At 44.0% G+C, this 23,539-nt stretch overlaps 1 protein-coding gene across 2 annotated transcripts in view; it reads right to left on the bottom strand.

Annotated features, from left to right (window-relative positions):
- The window catches only part of CCDC77 (coiled-coil domain containing 77), a 203,437-nt gene extending 182,096 nt beyond the window's left edge, over positions 1 to 21,341 (bottom strand). The window contains exons 1-3 of one of the 2 annotated variants that reach the window (XM_069228129.1): positions 21,157 to 21,341; positions 15,778 to 15,869; positions 10,140 to 10,213 (exon numbers count right to left, since the gene is read on the bottom strand). In XM_069228129.1, coding sequence (XP_069084230.1) covers positions 10,140 to 10,177 — 38 coding nt within the window. In that variant the 5' untranslated portion in view covers positions 10,178 to 10,213; positions 15,778 to 15,869; positions 21,157 to 21,341. The remainder of the gene's footprint in view (positions 1 to 10,139; positions 10,214 to 15,777; positions 15,870 to 21,156) is intronic. The other variant, XM_069228128.1, reaches the window with a different exon arrangement.
- Between the last annotated feature and the right edge of the window lie 2,198 nt (positions 21,342 to 23,539).

Below are 23,539 nucleotides of genomic sequence, written 5' to 3' on the forward strand. Positions count from 1 at the left end.
GGCCGATAAGATAACATCCACTACCTCAGGCGGGAGAGAAAAGGAACTCAGGTTGCCCCGTTCAATCTCCAGGCATGAAGGTGCAGGCTCTGGAGGTTGGGGTGTAAAGCCTGCCCCTGCGACTGCGAGAGGAGGTCTTCCCTGAGAGGGAGACGGAGCGGAGGCCACAGTGAGAGTTGGAGAAGGTCGGAATACCACACCCTCCTTGGCCAATCCGGAGCAATTAAGATGACTTGGGCCCGGTCTTGGCGTATTTTCCTCAATACTCGAGGAATCAAGGGCATGGGGGGAAACGCGTAAAGCAACTGACCGCACCAGGTCATCTGAAACGTGTCCCCCAACGCTCCTTGTACCGGATACTGGAGGCTGCAGAATAACGGGCAGTGCGAGTTCTCCCGGGTGGCAAACAGATCTATCCGAGGAAACCCCCACATCTGGAAGATTAGAAGAACTTGATCTGGATGGAGACGCCACTCGTGGTCGGCCGAGAAATGGCGACTGAGACTGTCCGCACGTACGTTCAAGACTCCGGCCAGATGATTTGCTACCAAGCAAATCTGATGGTCCTTTGCCCAGGACCATAGCCGAAGAGCTTCCCTGCAGAGAAGGTACGACCCCACTCCTCCCTGTTTGTTTATATACCACATTGCGGTAGTATTGTCCGTCAGGACCTGAACCGACTGACCGCGAAGGGATGGGAGGAAGGCCTTGAGAGCCATACGTACAGCCCGTAACTCCAACAGATTGATATGAAACATCTGTTCCACTGGAGACCAAAACCCTTTGATCTCCAGGTCCCCCAGATGAGCTCCCCACCCTAGAGTGGAAGCATCCGTTATTACCGTGGTCACTGGTGGAGGTTGCGTGAACGGCCTTCCTCGGGAAAGATTGTCGCTCGCAATCCACCACTTCAAATCCGTGGCAGCATCTCTGGAGATCTTTACCGAACCTTTGAGATCCCCTTTGTGTTGAGACCACTGCCTCCGGAGACACCACTGAAGAGCCCTCATGTGCCAGCGAGCATGCGTGACCAACAGTATGCAGGAGGCAAACAGACCGAGCAGACGTAGGACCTTGTGGACTGGAATGACCGCTCCACTTTGAAACATTGGAACCAATGCCTGAATGTCTTGAATCCGCTGAGGCGGAGGAAAGGCTCAATTCAATGTTGTATCCAGTACTGCCCCTATGAACAGGAGGCGCTGAGAGGGCTCTAGGTGAGATTTGGGCACGTACACCGAAAAGCCCAGGTCGAACAACAACTGTGTTGTCGACTGCAGATGATGCAACACGAGCTCCGGGGACTTGGCTTTGATCAACCAGTCGTCCAGATAAGGGAATACTGCTATCCCCTTCCTTCTGAGCTCTGCCGCAACCACCGACATCACCTTCGTGAAGACTCGAGGTGCTGAAGTAAGACCAAACGGAAGGACCGCAAACTAATAGTGCTGCGACCCCACCACAAACCAGAGATACTTCCTGTGCGACTTGAGTATCGGGATATGAAAGTAAGCATCCTGCAAGTCGACAGACACCATCCAATCTCCATTGTTCAACGCCAAAAGCACCTGAGCTAGGGTCAGCATCTTGAACTTTTCCTGTTTGAGGAACCAATTCAAGATCCTCAGGTCCAGGATTGGTCTCAACCGACCATCCTTCTTGGGAATCAGGAAGTACCGCGAGTAACAACCTTGACCCCTTTCCTGTTCTGGAAGCAATTCCACTGCGCCCTTTGAAAGGAGGACTTGAACCTCCTGTTCTAACAACAGGAGGTGTTCTTCTGAACAATAAGATGGGCGGGGCGGGATGGGGGGGCGGAAACTCCCGAAAGGGAAGGGTGTATCCTTTTCTCACAATGCTGGTAATCCAGGAGTCTGATGTGATGACCTCCCACTTGTGAAGAAAATTCAGTAACCTCCCCCCTACAGGAAAGGAGTGAGTGGGAATTGGTGGAAGCCTAAGTCTGCTTCCCCTGCTGCACCCCTCCAGAGGAAGAGGAAGAGGCAGAGTGCTGCTGAGAGGCTCCCCTGGTACGGACCCTACCCCTCCCTCTAAAAGATCTATAGGAGAGCAGAGGTAGGCTGCTGGAATTTCCCTCGAAAGGAGGAGGAGGAGGAGCCACGACCAAATCCTCGAAACCTCCTAAAAAATCTGGAGGAGGCAGAAGAAGTGGCTTGCAAGCCCAGCGATTTGGCCGTGGCCCTGCTCTCCTTGAACCTCTCAAAGGCCGAATCCGCCTTGGCACCAAAGAGCTTGTCCCCATCAAAAGGAAGGTCCAGTAGGGTTGACTGTACATCCGAGGAAAATCCTGAGTTACGAAGCCAAGCCTGCCTCCTCGTAACTACAGCAGTGCCCATTGCTCTAGCTACAGAGTCAGTTGTATCCAACTGAGATTGGATAACCTGAGTTGCAGCTGCCTGAGCGTCCGATACCAGATTCAATAGCCCCTGAGGGACTTCCGTATGCGTAAATGCAATTTCATCCATCAGAGCATAAATGTACCTTCCTAAAATACATGTAGCATTGGTGGACTTTAATGCCATGCTACATGACGAGAACACCTTTTTGGATGCCATGTCCATCTTCTTGGAGTCTCTATCCGAGGGCACAGTTGGAAAAGAGCCAAGAGCAGACCTTGCCGAGCAGGAAGCCTGGACCACCAAGCTTTCAGGTGTTGGATGTCTGGTAAGAAAACCAGGGTCAGCCGGTGCAGCCAGATACCTCCTAGCCACAGATCTATTGACAGCTGAAGACGACACCGGCTTCTTCCAGACTTCCAAAACAGGTTCCAGCAGCGCCTCATTGAACAGCAAAAGTGGTTCTGCCGATGTAGAGGCCAGGTGCAACACCTCTGTCAACAAATTCTGCTTGGCTTCAGTCACCGGCAAAGGAAGATCCAAGAAGTTAGCTGCCTTCCTGATAACAGCATGAAAAGTGGCCGCCTCTTCTGTATACTCCCCAGGAGATGACAAGTCCCACTCAGGGGAAGTATCTAGGCCACTAGCAGTGTCCAGCCCATGGAAACCCTCATGAGAGTCCTCAATCTCTCCTTCCTCCAGGTTCTGTCTCTGGTACTCCTGTTCTTCAAGGAGGCGGAGAGCAAGCCTCCTCGAGTGCAGCCTCTCCTCAATCCTCGGCGTCGACATGGCGTCAGCAGATGTCAAAGAACGACGCCGATCTCCGGATCCGTCCGACACCGGGTCTACAGGAGCCACAGGTACCTTCGGCGCCGAACAAGGAGTCGGATGGAGAGAGGACTGCTTCGGAGTCGTAGGAGGTCTAGACGGTGCCACTGGTTGAAACATCGAAGCCGCCGGAGCCGAAGTTGTCGGAGTCGAAGCCTCAGGAGCCACCGGAGCCGATTCCGACGCCGAACCCACGTTCCCCAGGGGGAGAAAGGGCATAAAGGGTGCCGGTCGAAGGGGAGCCGGAGCACCCATGTTGAAAGCCAAAGGGCCCGAAGGGCCAGCCGGTCCACCACCTGGAGCCATCTGCTGGAAGATGGAGAACATCGTATTTAAAAATGCGGTATTATCAGCTCCAGGGGCCGGGAAAGCCGGGTACTGGGGTGCCTGGTTCGAAGGCGACACCGACGCCAGCCTCGAAGTCTGCAACGTCGGAGAAAACATTTGAGGCTGTGGAACCTCAAACACTGAAGGTGGTTGGCCCGATGACCCGGGCGAAGTCGGTGAGGCTGGAGAAGGCAACAGCGTCGACGGATGGGGAGTGACAGTGGGACTGACTTCCCAAGTCTTCCAACGCCGAGTCGATGGTGACCTCGACCGAGACCTCTCTTTACTCAACCAGCGCCGTGATTCTTGACGACGCCGGGAGTCCCGATGACGCCGATGAGACTTCGGTGACGAGGATTTTCGATGGTGTCTCTTTTCCTTCTTTTTCGACTTCGCCAGAAAAAGCTTGGCCTCGCGCTCTTTCAGGGCTTTAGGATTCATATGCTGACAAGAATCACACTTGTCAACATCATGATCGGAACTAAGACACCACAAACAGTCAGAATGTGGGTCCGTTACTGACATTTTGCCTCCACACTCACCACAGGGCTTGAATCCTGACTTTCTCTGCGACATTGTAATCTCAGAGAAAAAACAGATCCAAAAAACACACTGTAACTGTCGAACAGCAACAGTAGCTCCCTCGAAGATAACCGTTTCGAATGGCACGGAAAAAAGGGAACTGACGTCGGCGAGGACCTCTTATTGCCTGTATGACGTCAGACGGCGTCGCGTAGGCAACTGTGACGTCCTCGTCGACGTGCAGAAGCTAGGAAGAAGATTTCCGTCGAGTGCTGGCGCAATGGGAGTATTCATTAGGTGAGGAATCCACAGGTAGTTGTATCCATCAGAAATTATATGTACAGTCAAATTATGAATGTGTTTGAGACTACTGATAAATTAGAAGGGTATTTCAAGGTAGGTTGTTGCCATATTCTGGTCAGGTTTATGAACTAGGGGAGCCAAGAAGAGCTTACTTACTGTGTTAAATGTGAAATATTTAAATATGGGAATAAAACCCAGAGGTTGATGTCTTTAGGACCGTGTCTCACGATTTCACAAGTGCATGAGATCTCCACAATACTGCACATCTATCTTGGACACATGGACTTCCAGATATCGTAAACAAATTCACAATACATGCTCTTTCTGTTCCTCCACTGTCCTTAGCGGTCTCTTTCTTCAAGAAAATGCTTCTCCCATATGGTGTTCCTCCTCAAAGTGAATTTGCCTGTGCATCTCTCATTTCATGTTCAAAGACCAGTCCATGATTACTCCCAAGATGTGGGTGACCTTTTAAGATAGCCACAGCTCCCAGCAACAATTCCGACTTCCTCTCTGATCACAGACAGGTCTAATGGATAGTATGCATCTTTCCTTGAGCCTTATTCCTAACCAACTATAGTTCCGAACTTTTGGTGCAACCCTGGTTCACATGGTTGTTGATTCTAACATTAAGCCCCCTAAAATTGAAGTTTAGAATTCCCATCACCAAATGAGGGGGCCAGGGGCATTGCTAGCATATGCGTAAAATTACACACCAAATGAAGCTATGAGTGTTTCAAGCAGATAGGACATACAAATTAAAATGGAGGACACAGGAACCCCGGGAGCCATGCAATCAAGAGAAAAACATTGGGAGGGCAAACGTTGGAAGGAATAGATTGTGCACGAACCAACAAGTCTGAAATCCTGACGAAAGACAAGGCGAACACAATCCATACTGATAAATGCAGTTAACCAGTCTAAAGAATGAGTGCAGTTGCAACATTATCAGCATCAGGACGTCGCCGAGGGGGAGCAGTACCAAATCAATGGCACTGCAAAGAGACTTCCTGGAAAGGGTGCGGCACCAGATGAGCTATATGGTTTGATGTTTAACTCTATCACAGCCATCAATAGCGATTTGACATGGTCAGGCAGATCGACAACTGGATGAAAAGAAGACTAACATTACTAGTAAATTCTTAAAACCACAAATATTGCTAGCTTTATGTCTGTAAATGATCATCAACTGCCTTTAGGCAGATTCTACACCCCAGAACTGAAATTATTTTACACATGGTCACTTTACGTTTTGCCAGGCATATCAAAAAGTGATATGCCCAGCATATAAAAAAAAAAAAAAAAAAAAATAAATGCAACAAAAAAAGGTCAAACATGCACCTCCTTTTATCCATTGGCAAGTTTCAACAATCAAACAATATCTGCCATACAACGCTACCCATCTCATCTATTTACTCTAGGAGTGGATATTTTGTCTCCACAAACTACTACTTCTTGAGGCTTTGATATAGGAATTTACTAGCCGGGGGATATTTGCCTGTATAGCCCTGCAATACAATAATAAGTTGATAGTTCTATGGAAAGGACGTGAAGCAGTAACTACAAACACCTGCTTCTGCATCTCCCAATTATCTAATCACACAATGGTCTTTAAGGAGGGCCATGGCAAAAGGGTTTGATAATGAAGTGATCAGCTACTGGTCATCAAGTGCCACAAGAAAGAAAGAAACAAAGAAAGGAACAGTTCTGGAAATGTTAAAGACAAAGACGAGTACATTTAAGCAACCATGGGAGGTAATGGCTGGAGCAATACAGAAAGAAGTTATTAAGACACCCTAGAAGATACTAAGCAAAAGAAAAGCAAACTATATGGGCGTCCCAACTCAATGTTTGTGGTGGCCCCCAACGTAGTTCTTGTCAATGAATTTCAGTTTTAAAGCTGGTTCAAGTAATAAAGCCTTCAATGGGCAGTTGAACAGGTGCTTTTTGAATTTATTTATAACATTTTTATATTGTGTACAAACCTGAATGCTCAGCACACTGTACATCAACAGCATGAGTGCAGGGTAGACAAGGGACAAGTTAGCAAACAGGGTCAACAACATGGTATAATACAACAATGGCAAGGATAAAGAACAGTAGTATATACGAATTCTGGTTGAACTGCTGAATTTCAAGACTGAAACGAGAGGGAAGAAGCTGATATGGGAAGAATAATAGAAAGTGAAAGAGAAGCAAGAGTGAGGGAGAAAGAAAAACGACAGAGGGCACCAGCTGTTAGGCTGGGAAGGTTGAAGGGTACAACATAGGTTGGCAGCAGATACATCATGAAACATAGAGGGTGGTTATGTCAAAAGCACAATCATTCCTCCAACTGAAAAGGTAAATCAATATTCATTCCTGTCCAAAAGAAAGCGCCACTGATGATCCATGGAATTAGCACTTTCTTGCTATGCTTAGCAACATGGGCCATTTTCTTGGTGAAGATCATCTTGGGCTCACGGAAGATTAGATTCAGGCATTTGGCAGACTGCCCTAAATGCAAACAGGTTTGTGTAGACTTGAAGACTGCCTGTAACAATTGTAACCAAGATGAACTATAGGCTAAACTAAAAGATTAAAAATCCTGAGAAGGCTACTGAGTTTCATTACACAATTAAAGCAAATTTGCACTACCTAAAAAATTAGAGATGGTTACCATAATAAAACAATTCCTGTCACAAGACGCCTGGAAACGGATCTGTATTGCTTAGGTACTGTTTTATCAACATATTTCTAAACTGGAGGTCCCAGGTGATGATTTCCACTGGCTGGCATGGGAAAGTTCTTGAAGTTTAACTAAGCTGGTGATGCAGTCCTATTGGATATGAGCACTACAGTGTTGTAGGAATATTGGCAGGTTCATCAATGGGAAACATTTGGAGCACGTTAAAGATTATGACTAACTTGATGGGATCATAATTAATTAACATACAGGCCATTTTAAAAACAAAGCAACCCAAAGATAGGTACTTCCCCTACAAAGTGATTGGGCAGCTTTGACAAATAAAATAGTGGGTGCACCAGGGCATCTCTATTCAAAGTCAACACTTTCCCTGTCAGTGTATGGTTCTTCAGCCCCGCTTCTGATAAAAGGAGTAAATTCAACAAAAGAAAACTGCGGAGAACATCATTATTCCTTTTTAATTTTACATGTCTCAAGTTAATTTGCCTTGAATTAGCACAGAGTAAAGCAAGAAGGGGAATTTACTTCAATACTGTCACTTTTGTGGGTCTTTACCCACGCAAAGATGACAATCTTATTCATTTTACCTCATGAAATAATGGTACCAAAAATAGTTCATCTCTTTTTGTATGATGCCGGAAGTAACTAAAGCCCAAATCCTCTTGCTGAGTCGTTTTTAGACCTCTCAAGAAAACCAATGCAAGAAGCCGGATATTTAATCCTGATCTTTTACTGTATTGCAAGCGGTCAATCCTTGACAACTGGGAGATTTATGGTAGGCTGGTCAAGCCACAAAAATACCATTTAGAGTTACCGCAATCATCAATGAAATATCAAAGTGTAAGTAATTCTCAATGAACAGGGTAACCCTTGACAACATTCCATGGTGTTGCGGAATGATGGGAACGACCAGTTTATTGCCTTGAAGATATAATACTGTCTGCCGAAATTCTGTTATGGAAAATACTGCGACGTTAATTAGGTCAGTAATGTTCATGAGTTATTACAAACAGTTTTTTCATATATATAAGTGATGTTTGACTATTTATGTCCATCTATTTTAAGTATAGATTTATTTATAAGTTTATGTTTAAAAAAAAAAAAAAGTTGCATTTTTTATTACAGTTTTTTTTTTCTTTTTTTTTTTTTTTATCTGGTAGACTTAGCATTAGATTCAAGTGCAATATTCAGTTGTACCACACAAGAAGATCCAGGAGACATTCTACCAGTTACAGAATTCAGGCAAACTACTGCCTTAGAGTGGGCTGGCTGCTTAAGATGATGCATGGGGCATGCAGGTGGCGGTCAGATCAAAGATGTTACTGCAAGAGTTTTTGTATGCTATTCAACAAGTCATTCTTTAAATCAAAATGATCTATTGATCGTATGACAGATATGTTATGTTTAAAGACAGCTGTGAATTACGCAATAGCAATATTTCCATTAATTGCACAAACAAACATCTATCATAGTATCACACTGGTGGAATAGCAGTTCTTCTTAATAATTTTCCTCCTTTCATTTACACAAATTCACAGTGCCTAATATGGTGAAACTCTAGGATTTTTGACAGCTTTTACTAATGGTCTTTGATTTTTTATCTTGACATGATTTGTGGTTTATTTTTCCTCTTCTCTTTTGTGGTTTGCTTTTACTAACAGTGCAATACAAACCTATAGTCAGTGCTTTAATTCCTGAAATGTATGATCATGTTTTCCTTCATAGCTCATGCTATCTAATTTTCACAATAAAGTTTCAACAGATATCTTATTCCTCATATGGGAGGACAGGTGCACCATCTTGTCCTTAAAAATGACTACAAGCTCATGATAAAAGATTATGGACACGATTTCATTTTTAGTGTCATCCGCTCCTGTGCTCTCAACGTTTTAAGACCTTTGGCTGGTAATGGATGCCTGCTGCACACATGTAACACAGACTAGCGACCTCAGCATGAGCAAACACAATACAGTACTACACTTTCACCTTGGTAGTTCATTTTCATGGCCAGTGTATATAATCACTGCCCAGGTGCTGTCAGGGTCCAAAGAGGGAATTAAAGTTGGATCTTCGGACTCCATTCCTTTGTCGATCATGAAGACTAGCTCCACGACAGCAAACAAAATTATGAAATTTCTAATCAAAAGGTACCACGTCTCAGAGAATCACAGGGATAAAAACATAAGCACATTTGCCCTCAACGTCTGTCAGTAGGTCTATCACTAGCTCTTAAAGAAGTAATCAACCTTTGTCTGAAGTTTTTTTTAAAGCTTGCTAGAGGTCACAGAGTTGGAAAAGTATAAAAAGGAACAGTAAATTAAGGGTCTTTTTCCAAGAAGAAATACCAGGGTCTACTTTTAGCAGGCGAAACCTGCTACAAACATATGCAGAGGAAACTTACGTAATGCATAAACGTCTCAACTACACTAAGGTTCCACTGCTTAGGCTGACCAATTTTAATTCAACACGGTCCTCCAAATTAGCCACATACTTGCTGGTGCTACTTAGTTAATTTTCGGTCCTATATAAAATGGTCTGCATAACTGGACAAAGTTTCACCAATGTTTTTTGTAGTTTTTCTATCTAAATACCGACTTCTTATAACCGAGACACAGCCTATTTGTTTTTGCTTATGATCCACCATTGAGTTCATCCCTAGACACGTATTCGTCTACCTTCTCTAGCTTATAATCCAGACACACTTCTTTCCTTTTTCATTGTGGTAAAATATATGAACACATCTCTGAGAAAAGGCCTCAACCATAGCCGAAGGCATTTGGGGATACCATAAAACTCTGGGCCTCTTCAGTCGAATACCAACAAGTTTTGCAATTTTTCACCTTGTTTTATTGCCTGGTGTGACATTTTGTTTCACAATAACTACTGCTCTTGTGTTCAGTAGGCCTCCAATAACTCCAAAGTTTCACCTTGTTTGACGCCATTCCACTGCCAACTCCTCCAAGTAGTACATTCTGCCTAACAACTCAATAAACTGACGGGGATATAAGCTCACTCTATTATCTCAACGCAATCCTCAACAGATGCTGTGCTAAGTACAGACCATTCATGTGTTTCATTACTGTAGCAACCATAACAAAAAGGAGTAGTTTCATTACCTTCTTGGAATGGAAGTATTAAATGGGGAGAAATCCATGATTTGGTCGGATCAGAAATAGTGCTGTCCTGGCGCCTGTGAAAGAGAAAACATTTAAACATATATATCTTAAATACTAAAATGATAACATTAACTCATTCCATGATGCCTATATGGTAACCGGGGCACCATGACCAGTAATTAGCGTGTTACCGAGGGGGTGTACGAAGCACCTTCAGTAGATCATTTAAATGATACTGGAATACTTCACTAAGAAAATCAAAAACTATTGATTTTTAAAAAATAAAAAACATTTTAAATTATCGCATATAATCATAGGAATACTACCCAGGATGTATTCTTTCAATTTGTACAGATTAACATAATGTCAAACTGTCTGACACCAATATCTCTCGCAAAGTGAAAAGGACAAACGTTCTCCCATGACTTCTTCAATAACCAATAATCAAGCATCTACATCTGTGTTAAACCTTAGTCATATTAACATACTTCATAACAACCTCTTCTTTAACTGCTAGTGCAAGGAGAAGTTTGACAAGGAGCTGGGTCGAAACTGCTCACTTCCTCTTCTGTTAACAGTCTATGAAATCTATCCAGATGATAAAGTACATATTCTCTGTTAGGACCGGAGGCTCAAATTATGCATTTCTCTTCCATTTATTTTAACTGAGCAGCCAACACAATAGTAACCCAAAAACTACATCTCCCATGAGTATTTTTTACTTTAACATCAATGTCCACCAATAGCACTTTCTTTTTCTTTGCTGCTCAGCAGCCAGATAAGTGACTTTCCTTTCTGATTGACTATATATAAATGTTTAACATGAGGCATATGACTAAGGTAGATTGATTTATAGGTTTTCTAGCTCATATCTCGTTTTTGGCGCTCCAAACCAGAGTCGTTTGTTTGAGGAGGAGCCACGCTCCTCTTCATGGATGACCTCCTCACTCACGCCGCCTCCTCACAGCCACTCCACCACATAGGAGGCACATTGGCATTTCGTAGTCAGTGGCCAAACGGTATGTACTGTGTCCCCATTCAAGACTGCAGGCACAGGGATGCCCAGTCCCATGCAGCAGAGGGGGTGGAATAAGTCAGAGTCTCACTGAGAGGCCGTGACTGTACAATACCACTAGAGGGTGACTAATCCTGGCACATAATCAGCCCCACACATCTCACTAGCCTTCCACCCTGCTGCAGGGAGGAAAGTTTGGGTTGTTTACAAAACCAAGAGAGGCAGTAGACTTCCCCTCCCCCCCACCAAAAGCATACACACACACCAGATTAGTGGTTTAGAGATGGCTGAGTTTTCCCTTTTGTTTCTGGTGCTTGTTTGTGACCTAGAGGGTGATAATCTCCTTTCACTGAGCACTGGTAAACTTAACAGCTCAGGTAGACCTTTACGTCAGCCAATAAAATTCAAAAGCCTATCAATACGATGGCAGTTTCTCAGGAGCACAATATAGATTTGGTGGAGGAGGAGCAGATGCTCCTTCCTATTAATGAGGCTGCATCTTTATAATGAGCCATCTCCTCAGCTTTAGAGCCCCTGCGTAGACAGATCATCATGTTAGCTGCCAACAGAGGCATTCAACTTCATGGCTGGAAGGGAAGATAGGGGACCTGGAGGTTCTCAGGTGCACACTTGGGCTCTGGAGAGTCACCCACCTTAGGATGCTTTTGAAAGGCCGTGTAGAGCCTTCTTAAAATGATGGGCGGATGCCCAAGGTAGTCAGGAATACAAACATCCAGGAAATATCCCCAATTTCTGGGAGATGAGCCAGGGGAAGAGTCTTATAATCAAGATACTGAGGACAAACCAGGCTCAAGTGAACCATAGAGGAAGGAACACACCCCAAAACCCCCATGATGGATATAATAGCGATGCCAACCACTCTAGGCTGGCGGGACCCTCCAATATGTTCAGCCCCAACAACCTGTTTCACTTCTGTTCCATCAACTGGGTCCCAATGGCAAAAGATGGCTCAGTGTGTATGCAGCTGCATCAGAAAATCAAAGGACAAGAGGTCAGGGGAAGGCTAAAGGCATAACGCCTACAACCATCTCTAACCAGTAAGGTGCCTTGCACCCCAAAATTGACCCTAAAATAGCCACTTTTGTGACAAAATTCATCAAGGATCACAAAAAGGCCTTGATCATTCTTGGAAGTCCAGTCAGGACAATTCACGGATGTACTGAAGCTACCTACTAAAATCTTAGCTATAGCCAAAGGCGCCTGGGCAACTGGCAACCTCATCGACCAAGATTTCCGTTCAGGATGGACCTAACAAGTGTTATGCTTCCTGGGTAATGCAAACTGCTCTTTATCCATGGAAATCAGAGGATCCCTCTTGAAAACAAATGACCCGAAAATGGGGAACTAGTCACCTCGTAGCCAGGTCTGGTGTCGGAAAGAATACTCTTCAGAGATCCTTTCATTAAATAACTTTCAAAAGTTCATGACAACCTTTTCTTCTCTGGACAAAGCACAACAATTGATGTGTAAGGTCTTTGGCCAAAAGATTTTGAGGGTCTGGGAGAGACAGGGGGTGCTCATCCAACCATTTCTATAACACCCCCCCCTACAACCATCAAACAAGATGCTCTACGCAGTGGCAGGACCAGAAGAAATTTGAAGGCTTCTTCTCCTTCCCTGACAATGGTAAAAGATGAGCTTTCAGGGATGCTAGCAATGCACCAGGTGGAAGAAATGGTAAGCAATCCCCTTTCTTCCCTACTTGACGTGGGAGGCAGATTAAAGTTATTCCTTCTCAACTGGAGGGATATAATGAGAGACACGGAGAAAGACAGACTATCATCGGGTTCCACACAGACATCTACTGAACCCCTCATCAGAGGGCCCATCCACTACTGCGGTCTTTTCCCCTAGAGGCTGCTCAGATTGTGGATTGGAAGGTGAGCGGTATTTTAGCAAAGAAGGCAATAACTTCTCTCTACCTCTGAGTTTTTCTCAGCAATGTATTCCCAGTGACGAAAAAAGACAAAGGTCATCGTCAAGTAATACATATAAAAGATATCATCAAATGGGTGGTATATCGACATTTCAAATTGGAAGGCATGCACCGTCTCAGAGGTATATGCTGTCCAAAACACAGATATGTGTTCCGCGATTTGAGGGATACCTGTCTCACAATCCCCATATTTTCTCCTCCTCAGCATTAGACAGTTCCAGTGGAAACTTCAAATATACGGGTTCACACGCATCACATTCGGCCTATCTTCTGTTCCGTGGTGCTTCACCCAAGCACTTCTACTAGCCATTGGATGGTTTCATGCTAAAGGGGCCAGACTCATTATGCATCTCAATGACATTCTCCAGATGCATCAGGAACCGGCTTGGCTGCAGGAACAACTTCAATCTCTCTCCTACAGGGCTTTGGATTTATCATAAATGATCAAAAATCCGAAGCTACTCCCACTCAAAAGATAATCTTTTAGGATTCATCAGAGACGAGATTCAGCAAATTAATTGGAATTGCTTTCTTGTTCTTTCCATAACTGTTCTGTGCATGGCACAAAAGTCATGCAACGCTAGTGAGTTACATGTAGCTTCCTATATAGCAGAACAAGGGAATTCCTCAGTGCTGCAATTCTATTATTTTTGTTGGCACAGCTAATGTCAACTTGTTTGATAAAATAACATGCAGCCTGGCACACTCGGTTGTTATTGTTCAATAATAATAGTTCTCCAAGTCTTGCACATACACTCTCTGAAGAGTTAGTGCATCTCATGTTTAACATACAAATAGGCCTAATTTGTATGCAATACATATGTATTATCAGGAAGACCCTGCCACATATGTCAACAGGTCAGGAGCAATTAGCAATTCCCCTTTAGCCTAGTTGACAATTCAAACTGCTGCACTGTCCACTCAATGCTTACCGGCCCTGCCAGTCTCCATAACAGCAGTTGTAGGGAGCAGATTATACTATATAGATTAATCTGTACAATAAGACATGTAGGTGATAATGTGGTGTGTGTGTGAAAAATATATATATATTTGTGCCCAGCTCAGTGTTAAACATGCCTTGTAATTCAACACGGTATGAGCTTTTACTCTCTATGCAAGAAAAATAAATATGGTTCAGTGGCTGAGTGAATCCAGACATAAGGCTTTAAAATATGGGAAAGTTCATTTGACTTGGTAAGTGTCAGTACGGTAAACGGTTTCTATGAGTAAACCAGTCTGCACTTTCCAGCTTCACAAAAACAATGAGTACAAGGAGATTTTGCAAGGGAGCACGATTATACTCTTGTCAAAATTGGAGAATAACAATGGTGAACTTGTACTGTTTAGGCACCAGATGAAACTGACTTGTCTTAAGTGTCCTGCTGCTGGGGTCTCAAGGGGTGATGCGGGTAATATAGCGGCACTTTCAAGAACTACGTGTAGTCTGTGGCCCCAGGCACTGTGAGATTGTGTGACGTATGGCTCAGTGATCACCACAAGCTCTACGAATCAGAGTGAGCTTGTGTTGTGACGCTGGTGAGACATCTCTAAATGTTGATCTGACAATGGTTTGGCATCACAATGTAACTTTAAGAAGGTATGGGATTCTGATCTGCAGATATTTCACTGAGCCCGATGCTGCAAAAGTAATGAAAGTTTAATAGCGGCTAAAGAGAGTTCTCTAGATCTTGCATTCATCAAACTGTGGTAGGGCTTTGAGAGGAGTTAAAAGGTGCATCCAGATGGCATCAAGACAATATTATTCCTGTTTCTATAATTTTATGAAGTTTTCATTTAAATGTATTTTAATTTTCAGGTGCTGGCTTGCTGCAATCCAGCTCTGTTTTAGATACACACATTTGCTTCCCTTACCACCAACTGTTTATCTTCTTTTGAACTTCATTTTTACCTCATTTATGCTTCAGAAGCCCATCACAACGTATATTTGCTTTTTAGGCATATCGTTGCCTGAGACGTTACATATAGTTTAAAGTGTAGAACTAATATGCACTGATACTTCATTTACAGTATAAATTGTATGTTTTCTTTTAATGATGGCGTATTTCTAGTTCATATGTTATACATTAATTAACTGTAATATTTAGAAAGAATGCATTTACTTTATACAAATGCGCAGATGAACGTGCATATATCTGTTCACACCCTTCATCATAGATCACGGGTTTCATTTTTCTCAAAATAAGGTTTAAAACGATTATAAAAGTTCATCAGAAAGCCTGACGGGGACAGGCGAGCTTCAGACATTCCACAGGAAACATCTACAACTTCGTCAGTCAAGGCCACACTTACTCACTTGCAATCAGTACAGCTGCAAAACAGAGACAACGAGTGGCCCTCCCCACGGGCAAGCAACAGACTGGAAAATATGGATGATGAGCAAGTGTACATGCCATTGCGGAAAATCCAATTTAGGCTACTAAATGTGGTGCCTGTGCAGCCATTAACTAAGAGTACAGGGGAAAGGGTCCTATCCAAGATTATAGCTAAGATTGCCATTAATAATGTTGTCAATTTTTATACTATTTTCATATATTATTTTAATTTCCCTCATCATAATGCTTTTTCATATATTCTGCAGGAAAATATGGCCTTCAACACACTAATAAAGCTTAAAAGAATAACCATGGGCATTTTTTTGTGCTTACATTCTTTGAAGAAAGGTGTTCCAGGAATCCACCTGTTATGTCTGGAATGTCATGAAGTCAAGGAAGTGCGTAGCAACGGTGTGCTTCATCTTCTGGAACGGGAGGAAGATGGAGAGGAGAAGTGAGCCGACAGTTGCCGAGCATCCCTGGCTGGGGTTGTCAGACGATACTTAATAAAATAAGTGAAAAGGAGCCCAGGAGGAGTGTCGTTCTTCGCCAAACCACCCATCTAAAATGTATTCCTAACTCTTTGACAGGGTGTGGTACTGACTAAATACGTGTAATCTCTAGCTAATTTATTGGAGATTATGTATAAAAAAGGGGGAAGGGAAGTGGCACAGTAAGTAGCAGGGCCTCAGGTGCCGAGAGTGAACCTGTCACGGTCTGTTTAGGAATGACTGCCAGATAGACCATTTGTTTCTAGGTCTCAGGTCAGGCCTGAGAACCATACATGGAGCTGCCGGGATCCGTTGGGATACAGGGCAGAGGTATGTAAGTAGGGTGTCCAGATGTCCCAGATTTGTTTCCGGTTTATAAAGGCCTTTCCCAATGTGCCGAAGCTTGTGAGCACATAAATACAAGTCCTGGGTGAACAAGCACGTTAATCTGTGTAGTACTGTCTCACGCTGTGCAGTCTCCACCTTCTAATCAAACCAGGGACATAAGGTCACTTGCTTTGAGTCTCCTGCTATGCTGCCTTGCCTAGGAACCACACCAGGATTTAATGATTGAATTAGCATCCAGAGAGCCAATTACCCAAGGCCTGGATCACAAACATGTACCTAAAACTCAACACAGCATTGGCGGAGGGGGTTATTATATTCCTCCTGAGGCAAATGTGTGTATAAATATATCAAAACAAATCCCTTTCAGGGTTAGAGTGACGCAAAAATTATGCAAAAAAGAATAGAGAACTCTGGGTAGTTCCCAAGTTTAGGTGGAGAGCAGCTCTAGTAAGGATCACACACTCTAGATTTGCTCACCTCAAATGTCTGTTTATCTAGCAAAGTTTTTAAGCACTGGATCAGCACAGTGCTATCCACGCTGAGCTAGATAGTGACAAAGTCTTTTGCCATTTATACAGTAAAGTCTTTAAGCATAGGTTTGACACAGTGTCAACCTTACCGAGCTGTAAAATGACAAAAGCCATTTACCAATCCAGGCACAGTATTACAGCTTTGGACTGGTAAAATAACATCCAAGCCAACCTGGAATGAGTAAAGCAACCCCTGACACGTGTTTCGCTCTCATTAGAGCTCATCAGAGAGGTTTAGCTTTGTCCAGACACAAGGGAGCCCCCAGTATAAGTCAAAACAAATCCCTTTCAGGGTTAGAGTGACGCATAATTATGCAAAAAAAGAGAAAAACTTTGCTAGATAAACAGACATTTGAGGTGAGCAAATGTAGAGTGTCGCTGGTGTTGCACGGTGATCCTTACTAGAGCTGCTCTCCACCTAAACTTGGGAACTACCCAGAGTTCTCTATTCTTTTTTTGTATGTATGTATGTATGTATGTGTGGATATAGATATATATATATATATATATATATATTTTTTTTTTTTCTTTCTTTCAATATAGGAAGGGGGTCGAGGTGATCATTGCTGCACCTTCATCTTTAGTAATATATACAATTAATGACACTATTGGTTCTCAGGTCTTGAGGACCAACCCCATAGGCCTCAAATAACCAGATGGGTTTTTGAACATTGAAAAAAGACCATCATATTAGGAAGAAACTGCAGACTACACCCCTGAAGAAGTCCGTTAGGACAAAATGCGTTGGCTATGGATTATTTACTTTCAATTTGGATTAATAAAGAATAGTGATTTTATGAGACTGGATTGTGGAACCGTGTGATTTATGACGTGACTTAAAGATATGGGACAGTAATCTTCTGGATACCAAAAAGACACTTTGATGTGCTGGGTCTTATATATATATATATATATATATATATATAAAAATTCCCAGCTACCGTTATCGGGGCCAATATATTTGTCCTATTTTTATTTCTGTGGCTGTCCCAGTTTTTGGATTCTGAAAATCTAGTCACCCTAAATTTAAGGCACCTGCTACATCGGTGGGGCATTGCGAGAGGTAAATGGCAGGGTCTGATTAGTAAAGCGGGCAGTCGGGCAATAAACCAGTGTCTCAGTGCCCTCTGTGGACTGTTTTTTTCTTCCCCTTTCCACAGAGGGCACCTGAAGGAGAGAGTAAAGTAGCCTTGCTGGGCTGCTAGGTGTTGTTTTTCAGTTGGGCAAACAGCAGCTGTGGCCTTTCCTTAATCCCCACCCCTGCCTTGCAATCGCCCTGAGACAATGGGGGGCTCAGGAGGGGGTAAGAAAAGGGGCCATGCTCGATGTAGGTGTTGCTATGGCTGTTGAGCCGTTATCACCTTTTGCTCAGTGACTTTCCCTGGAACGATCCCCTCACCCACTCAGGCCCTGATGGAAGAGTTGTGCATTATCTACATGCAAAGTGGCATGAAGACCAGAGCTGCCAAAGATACGGGGAATGAGATATGAGTCCCAGCGCGGTTCAACATCCTGTGATTCTGGGCATATCATTTCATCTCCCAGACCCTAAAATAAAAATGAATCTGATCTTGCGAAATATAACTGGTGCTCAATAAAAAGTGCTCCTATGCATTTGGGCCGAGGTCATACGTAAAGAGGATTCTTTATATAAAAACTTCCATTGTTTTTATCGCAGCTTTTCTGCCTTTGGTTAGTTTAACTATCAGCAGAGCCTCTGGAATTATGTGGCAGAGGAGGCCCAAATTATGGGGCTGGTTTGAGTTAATTATGAGGCAACAAAAGGCAAATTACACTGCAAAGTGCAGCACATTTTTCGATAATGTTACTTTATTATTCTGTCATTTTTAAACTTGTTAACACGGTCTTGGCATTGGTTACCCCTTATTAGTACCCATGTAACACACAAATATAGCAATAAGCAAAAGAAAGGGCCTTTCACTGCATGGCAAAGCATATTGCTGCATTTTAATGACTTTTGACCCGTTTGACTTACAAACCATTTTTTAAAATAAAATCTGCAGATTATGCTGCTGATGATGGATAGTGTGGCAAATCTATAACTATGTAAAAATGACTGCAGCCACACAATCACATAATTCCAATGGCTCTATAAATTGCAGATCATTAAGGCAGCTAGAAAACATTTTAAAGGGCTTTCCCTTATGTTTGCTGTTCAAAGCATTTATTGTTAAGAGGAAAAATGACTGGATTTGGGTGATTTAGTTCATTTTCATACTGGCCTGGACATACAAATTCCAGCAATGGCAGTAACACACCATCCAGGTGGCAAACCTAGCAAAACTAGATGTTGTTGCCATTTCACCTCACCCACCTGGCCAAAACGTAATTAATGTCTCATTTTTCAGAGTGGGACAAATTACGTGTGCCAGTAAACAATGATGCAAAAGTTCCATTTAATTCACCTTAGTGCTTCACTGTCTGGGTTTTCTATGGCTGTGCTCTGATACTGAAGTCATTCTGTGCTTCATGTTGGATGCACAATGCTGCTTCTATTCTCTTTATTTGCTTTTGACTATTGAGGGAGGGCTTAGGCTTGTGCTAGGATAACAACATTTTGTTGCGTTCATATTTTCCAGTGACTCCCTCCTCAGCCTGTAATAGGGACATTGTTGTGTGATGTTTGTGGCTTTCCTTTCCCTCCCCAACAGAAAGGAACGTTCAAATCCCCTGCCTCACCTCCATATGGCCACACTTCTCCCTCACTCTGCTGCCCATATGAGTGAGAAAAAAGTAGGCCTTTGGGTTTCTGCCTCGCAGCTCTGACCATACCCCCTTTCCCAGTCAGCTAGTAAGGCACACTTTCTGGATTGAAGTGGAGGTGAGAATATAAATGTTTCCATCCCGCCTCTTGATTACCATGCCCATGTTAGCCAGGTGAAAGACATATACAACCTGCTGGCCAGCAGTTTGCATCAGACAACTTCAAGTTGGACATTACAGCACCAACCACTAGGAGAATCTTACCCAGAAGTTGCAGCAGGAGGTCAAAGCAAAGATCTGACCAATTGAGCTCTCACACACACACAGAGGTCTGCTGCAAAAGGCTACTCCTTCAGCCTAGTTCTTCATCTCCTTGGGCTCCAATGTTTTCCTGCCTTTACCAGGAGGAAGAAATCCATGCTTAGGCCTTTAGTTGCCTCATCCAACTACTAAGGCTTAGGCAGAAGGCAGGCCTGATCATTCCATACAGATCTACAGAGTGCTCACCTAGCCTTTTATGTTCAGTTACTCTGCAAGCCAGCAGCACCACAGGGCCAAATTCCAACTGTGCATGGTAAAAAGTAAACGTACTCTCTTTACTCTTTGTTTTTTTCAGGTTCTATTTGTCAAGGCCCCTTCATTGTGAATTGACTAGAGAAGAACCCAGGAGAGTTAAAATCTTGGTCACTGTAGGTTCCATTACCAAAGATCCTGACCTAATGCTTTCTCACTTGACTCTGTATGAGATTTCTGGCTAGATGTAATTTATTTTGAGTTTTTTTTTTTTTTTTGCATAAAACTCAAAAGAAATTAAATGTATCTCCCTCAAAGATGTTGCACATTTCCTTGAACATAAATAAATTTTGCTCCACGACTTGGTTGTGCTAGATTTCTGATTTATGTAATGGTCAGGGTCATGGTCATAGCTGGTTGGGAGAAGGCATCTAACTACACGGTGCAGGGCGTTAAGACTGAAAGTGTGTATTCAGTTTTCAGAACTGAAGTGCTTCTATTCTTTGCCAGTGTTACTGGCTCTATAATCTTTAACATGTTTAAGTTACTAAATGTTTCTCTAAAAATGAGACCCTTGAAGCTAAGCAAATAGTGTTTAATGAAACGGCACACTCTGTGAAAATGAGCCACTTTTTTGCCAGTGCCTAATCGTGATCCCACCCTGGTAAGAGGTGAAGAGTAGAAATTTGATAACTTTCCATAATCAGGTTTACTTGAAATATTCAGGGCAAACGTATAGTCACTGAGAGTGCATTATCTGTTCGTTCAAACACTTACCTGCCACTATCGGTGAAGTACGCAGGACATGCCTGGACGCCAAGCCAGTGCATTAAATAGGCAGGTACTGTCCGGTACCCGAACTTCTTTTATTTGAAAGGAAGAGTGCCAATACTTTACAACACTCCTGCAATACATTTAATCGGAGACTACCGGCAGTACACGGGAGCAAACCGATCCTCTAAATAGTCAGTTACCTGCACTTCTTTATATCTATTTAAAGCACTGCGCAAAGCGATAATAAGCACGTAAAGAGTTCGTTGAAAAAGTGAATAATGCAGCAAGTATGCGCATAATGTTTGCAATTTGGAAAGCGATCCGGTACCCACCTGAACCGCAGAACGGTTTTTTCGCTATAAGCGAGGCTGTCTGTGCCCCAGAGGGTGGTTCGTCTGCTTTACCACACTCGTCTTACCAGCGGGACTAGACTCTTAGGAGGCAGTCACTCCCCAACTGACAAACCGAAATTCCCGCATCAACCCGCCTGCTTCAGGTACTGGCCAATCACAGAGAAGTGGCGATGGAAATTAACCCGTCGTTTCTGCTTCTGGCAGAATAACGCAGGGTTTCCATGGTGCGCGTAGTTCGGTGTTTAAAAGCACTACCTTTAAAATATCAGTCAGATGCAAAAGGGCGGTTATATTCAGATAATACTTATAACTACGTATTTCGACAAACATGAATAACTCTGCTTGGTGAACTTACTAATATTAAGTTAAGAATTTTTCGATTATTTAAAAACACCGTTGTACTGAATACATGCACTCCTTCTGTACAACAATACTGCGTTCTGTTTTAGCATAACTAATTACACAGATCCGAAACTTGCAACATCAGGTTACAGACATATTTATTTCACTCTACCGTATCTCAAACACGAAAGGTAAACAGCTCCATTTAAAGATGGCCGCAGCGTTATTCATCTTAACCCATCGAGTGGCTGTATTACAGTACGTGTTTTGTTTCAGTGCATGCAGTGAATGTTGGTTTTATTATAGACATAAAGTAAAAAAATCCACCCTACTCCAGCCCTAATCACCCCATCCAAACCACCCCACCACACTCCAGTACACCCCACCCTACTCCAATCCAATCCAGTCCAACCCACCTCATGCCACTCCACTCCATCCCATTCCACCCCACTCCAATCCAATCCAACCTAACCCAATTCAACCCAAAACACCCACTCTAATCCAATTAACCCCATATCAATCCAATTCACCCCACACCAATCCAATCAATCAAATCTCTTAAGCGCGCTACTCACCCGGTAGGGTCTCAAGGCACTGGGGTTGGGGGGGGGGGTTACTGCTCGAAGAGCCATGTTTTAAGGCGCTTTCTGAAAGTTAGGAGGTCCTGGGTCTTGCGTAGGTTGGTGGGGAGGGAGTTCCAGGTTTTGGCGGCGAGGTGGGAGAATGATCTTCCGCCGGAGGTGGTACGTTGGATGCAGGGGACTGTTGCGAGGGTGAGGTCGGCGGAGCGGAGTTGTCGAGTCGGGATGTGGAAGTTGATTAGTTCGTTGAGGTAGGCCGGTCCGGTGTCGTGGAGGGCTTTGTGAGCGTGGATTAGGATTTTGAAGACGATCCTTTTGTTGATGGGCAGCCAGTGTAGGGATCTCAGGTGGGCGGAGATGTGCTCGTGGTGAGGGTGGTTGAGGATGAGACGTGCAACGGCGTTCTGGATGCGCTGAAGTTTTCTCTGAAGCTTGGCTGTGGTCCCTGCGTAGACGGCTTTGCCGTAGTCCAGTCTGCTGCTGATGAGAGCGTGGGTGACCGTTTTTCTGGTTTCTAATGGAATCCATTTGAAGGTCTTGCATAGCATGCGGAGGGTGTTGAAGCAGGAGGATGATATGGCGTTGATTTGCCGAGTCATGGAGAGAGATGAGTCAAGTATGATGCCAAGATTGCATGCGTGGGTGGCAGGTGTTGAGGGTGGTCCTAGGGTGACAGGCCACCAAGAGTCGTTCCATGCTGTTTTGTTGGGACCGAAGATGATGATCTCGTTTTTATCTGAGTTCAATTTGTGGTGGCTTGTTGTCATCCAGTCAGCGATGGTGAGGAGTCCGGCGTGTAGGTTGTTTTTGGAGGTAGATGGGTTCCTCGTGAGGGAGAGGATGAGTTGGGTGTCGTCTACGCATGAAATGATGTTGAGGCCATGAGGACAGATGATGATGGCGAACGGAGCCATGTAGATATTGAAGAGGGTAGGGCTGAGGGAGGATCCTCGGGGGACCCCTCAAATGGTCTTGGTGGCTCTAGACCGGAAAGGAGGGAGGCAAACTCTTTGGGTTCTCTCGGAGAGGAAAGAGGTGAACCAGTCCAGGGCTTTGTGGCGAAGTCCGGCATCGAAGAGGCGCGTGCGAAGGGTTTGGTGGCATACAGTGTTGAAAGCTGCGGAGAGGTCTAGGAGGATGAGCGCGACGGTTTCGCCGTTGTCCAGTCTGGTCCTGATGTCGTCTGCGCAGGCAATGAGAGCGGTCTCGGTGCTGTGATTTTTGCGGAATCCAGACTGGGTGAGGTCGAGTATGCTGTTGTCCTCCAGGAAGCGAGACAGTTGTTTGTTTACTATCTTCTCTATGACCTTCGTGGGGAAGGGGAGTAGAGAGATAGGTCGGTAGTTTGTGAGGTCTTCAGGATCTGCTTTGTTTTTTTTTTAGCAGAGCGTTGACTTCGGCGTGTTTCCAAATATCTGGGAAGGTTGCGGTCTCGAAGG

The sequence above is a fragment of the Pleurodeles waltl genome, chromosome 4_1 (genome assembly GCF_031143425.1).
Source record: "Pleurodeles waltl isolate 20211129_DDA chromosome 4_1, aPleWal1.hap1.20221129, whole genome shotgun sequence".
Lineage (NCBI taxonomy): Eukaryota > Metazoa > Chordata > Amphibia > Caudata > Salamandridae > Pleurodeles > Pleurodeles waltl.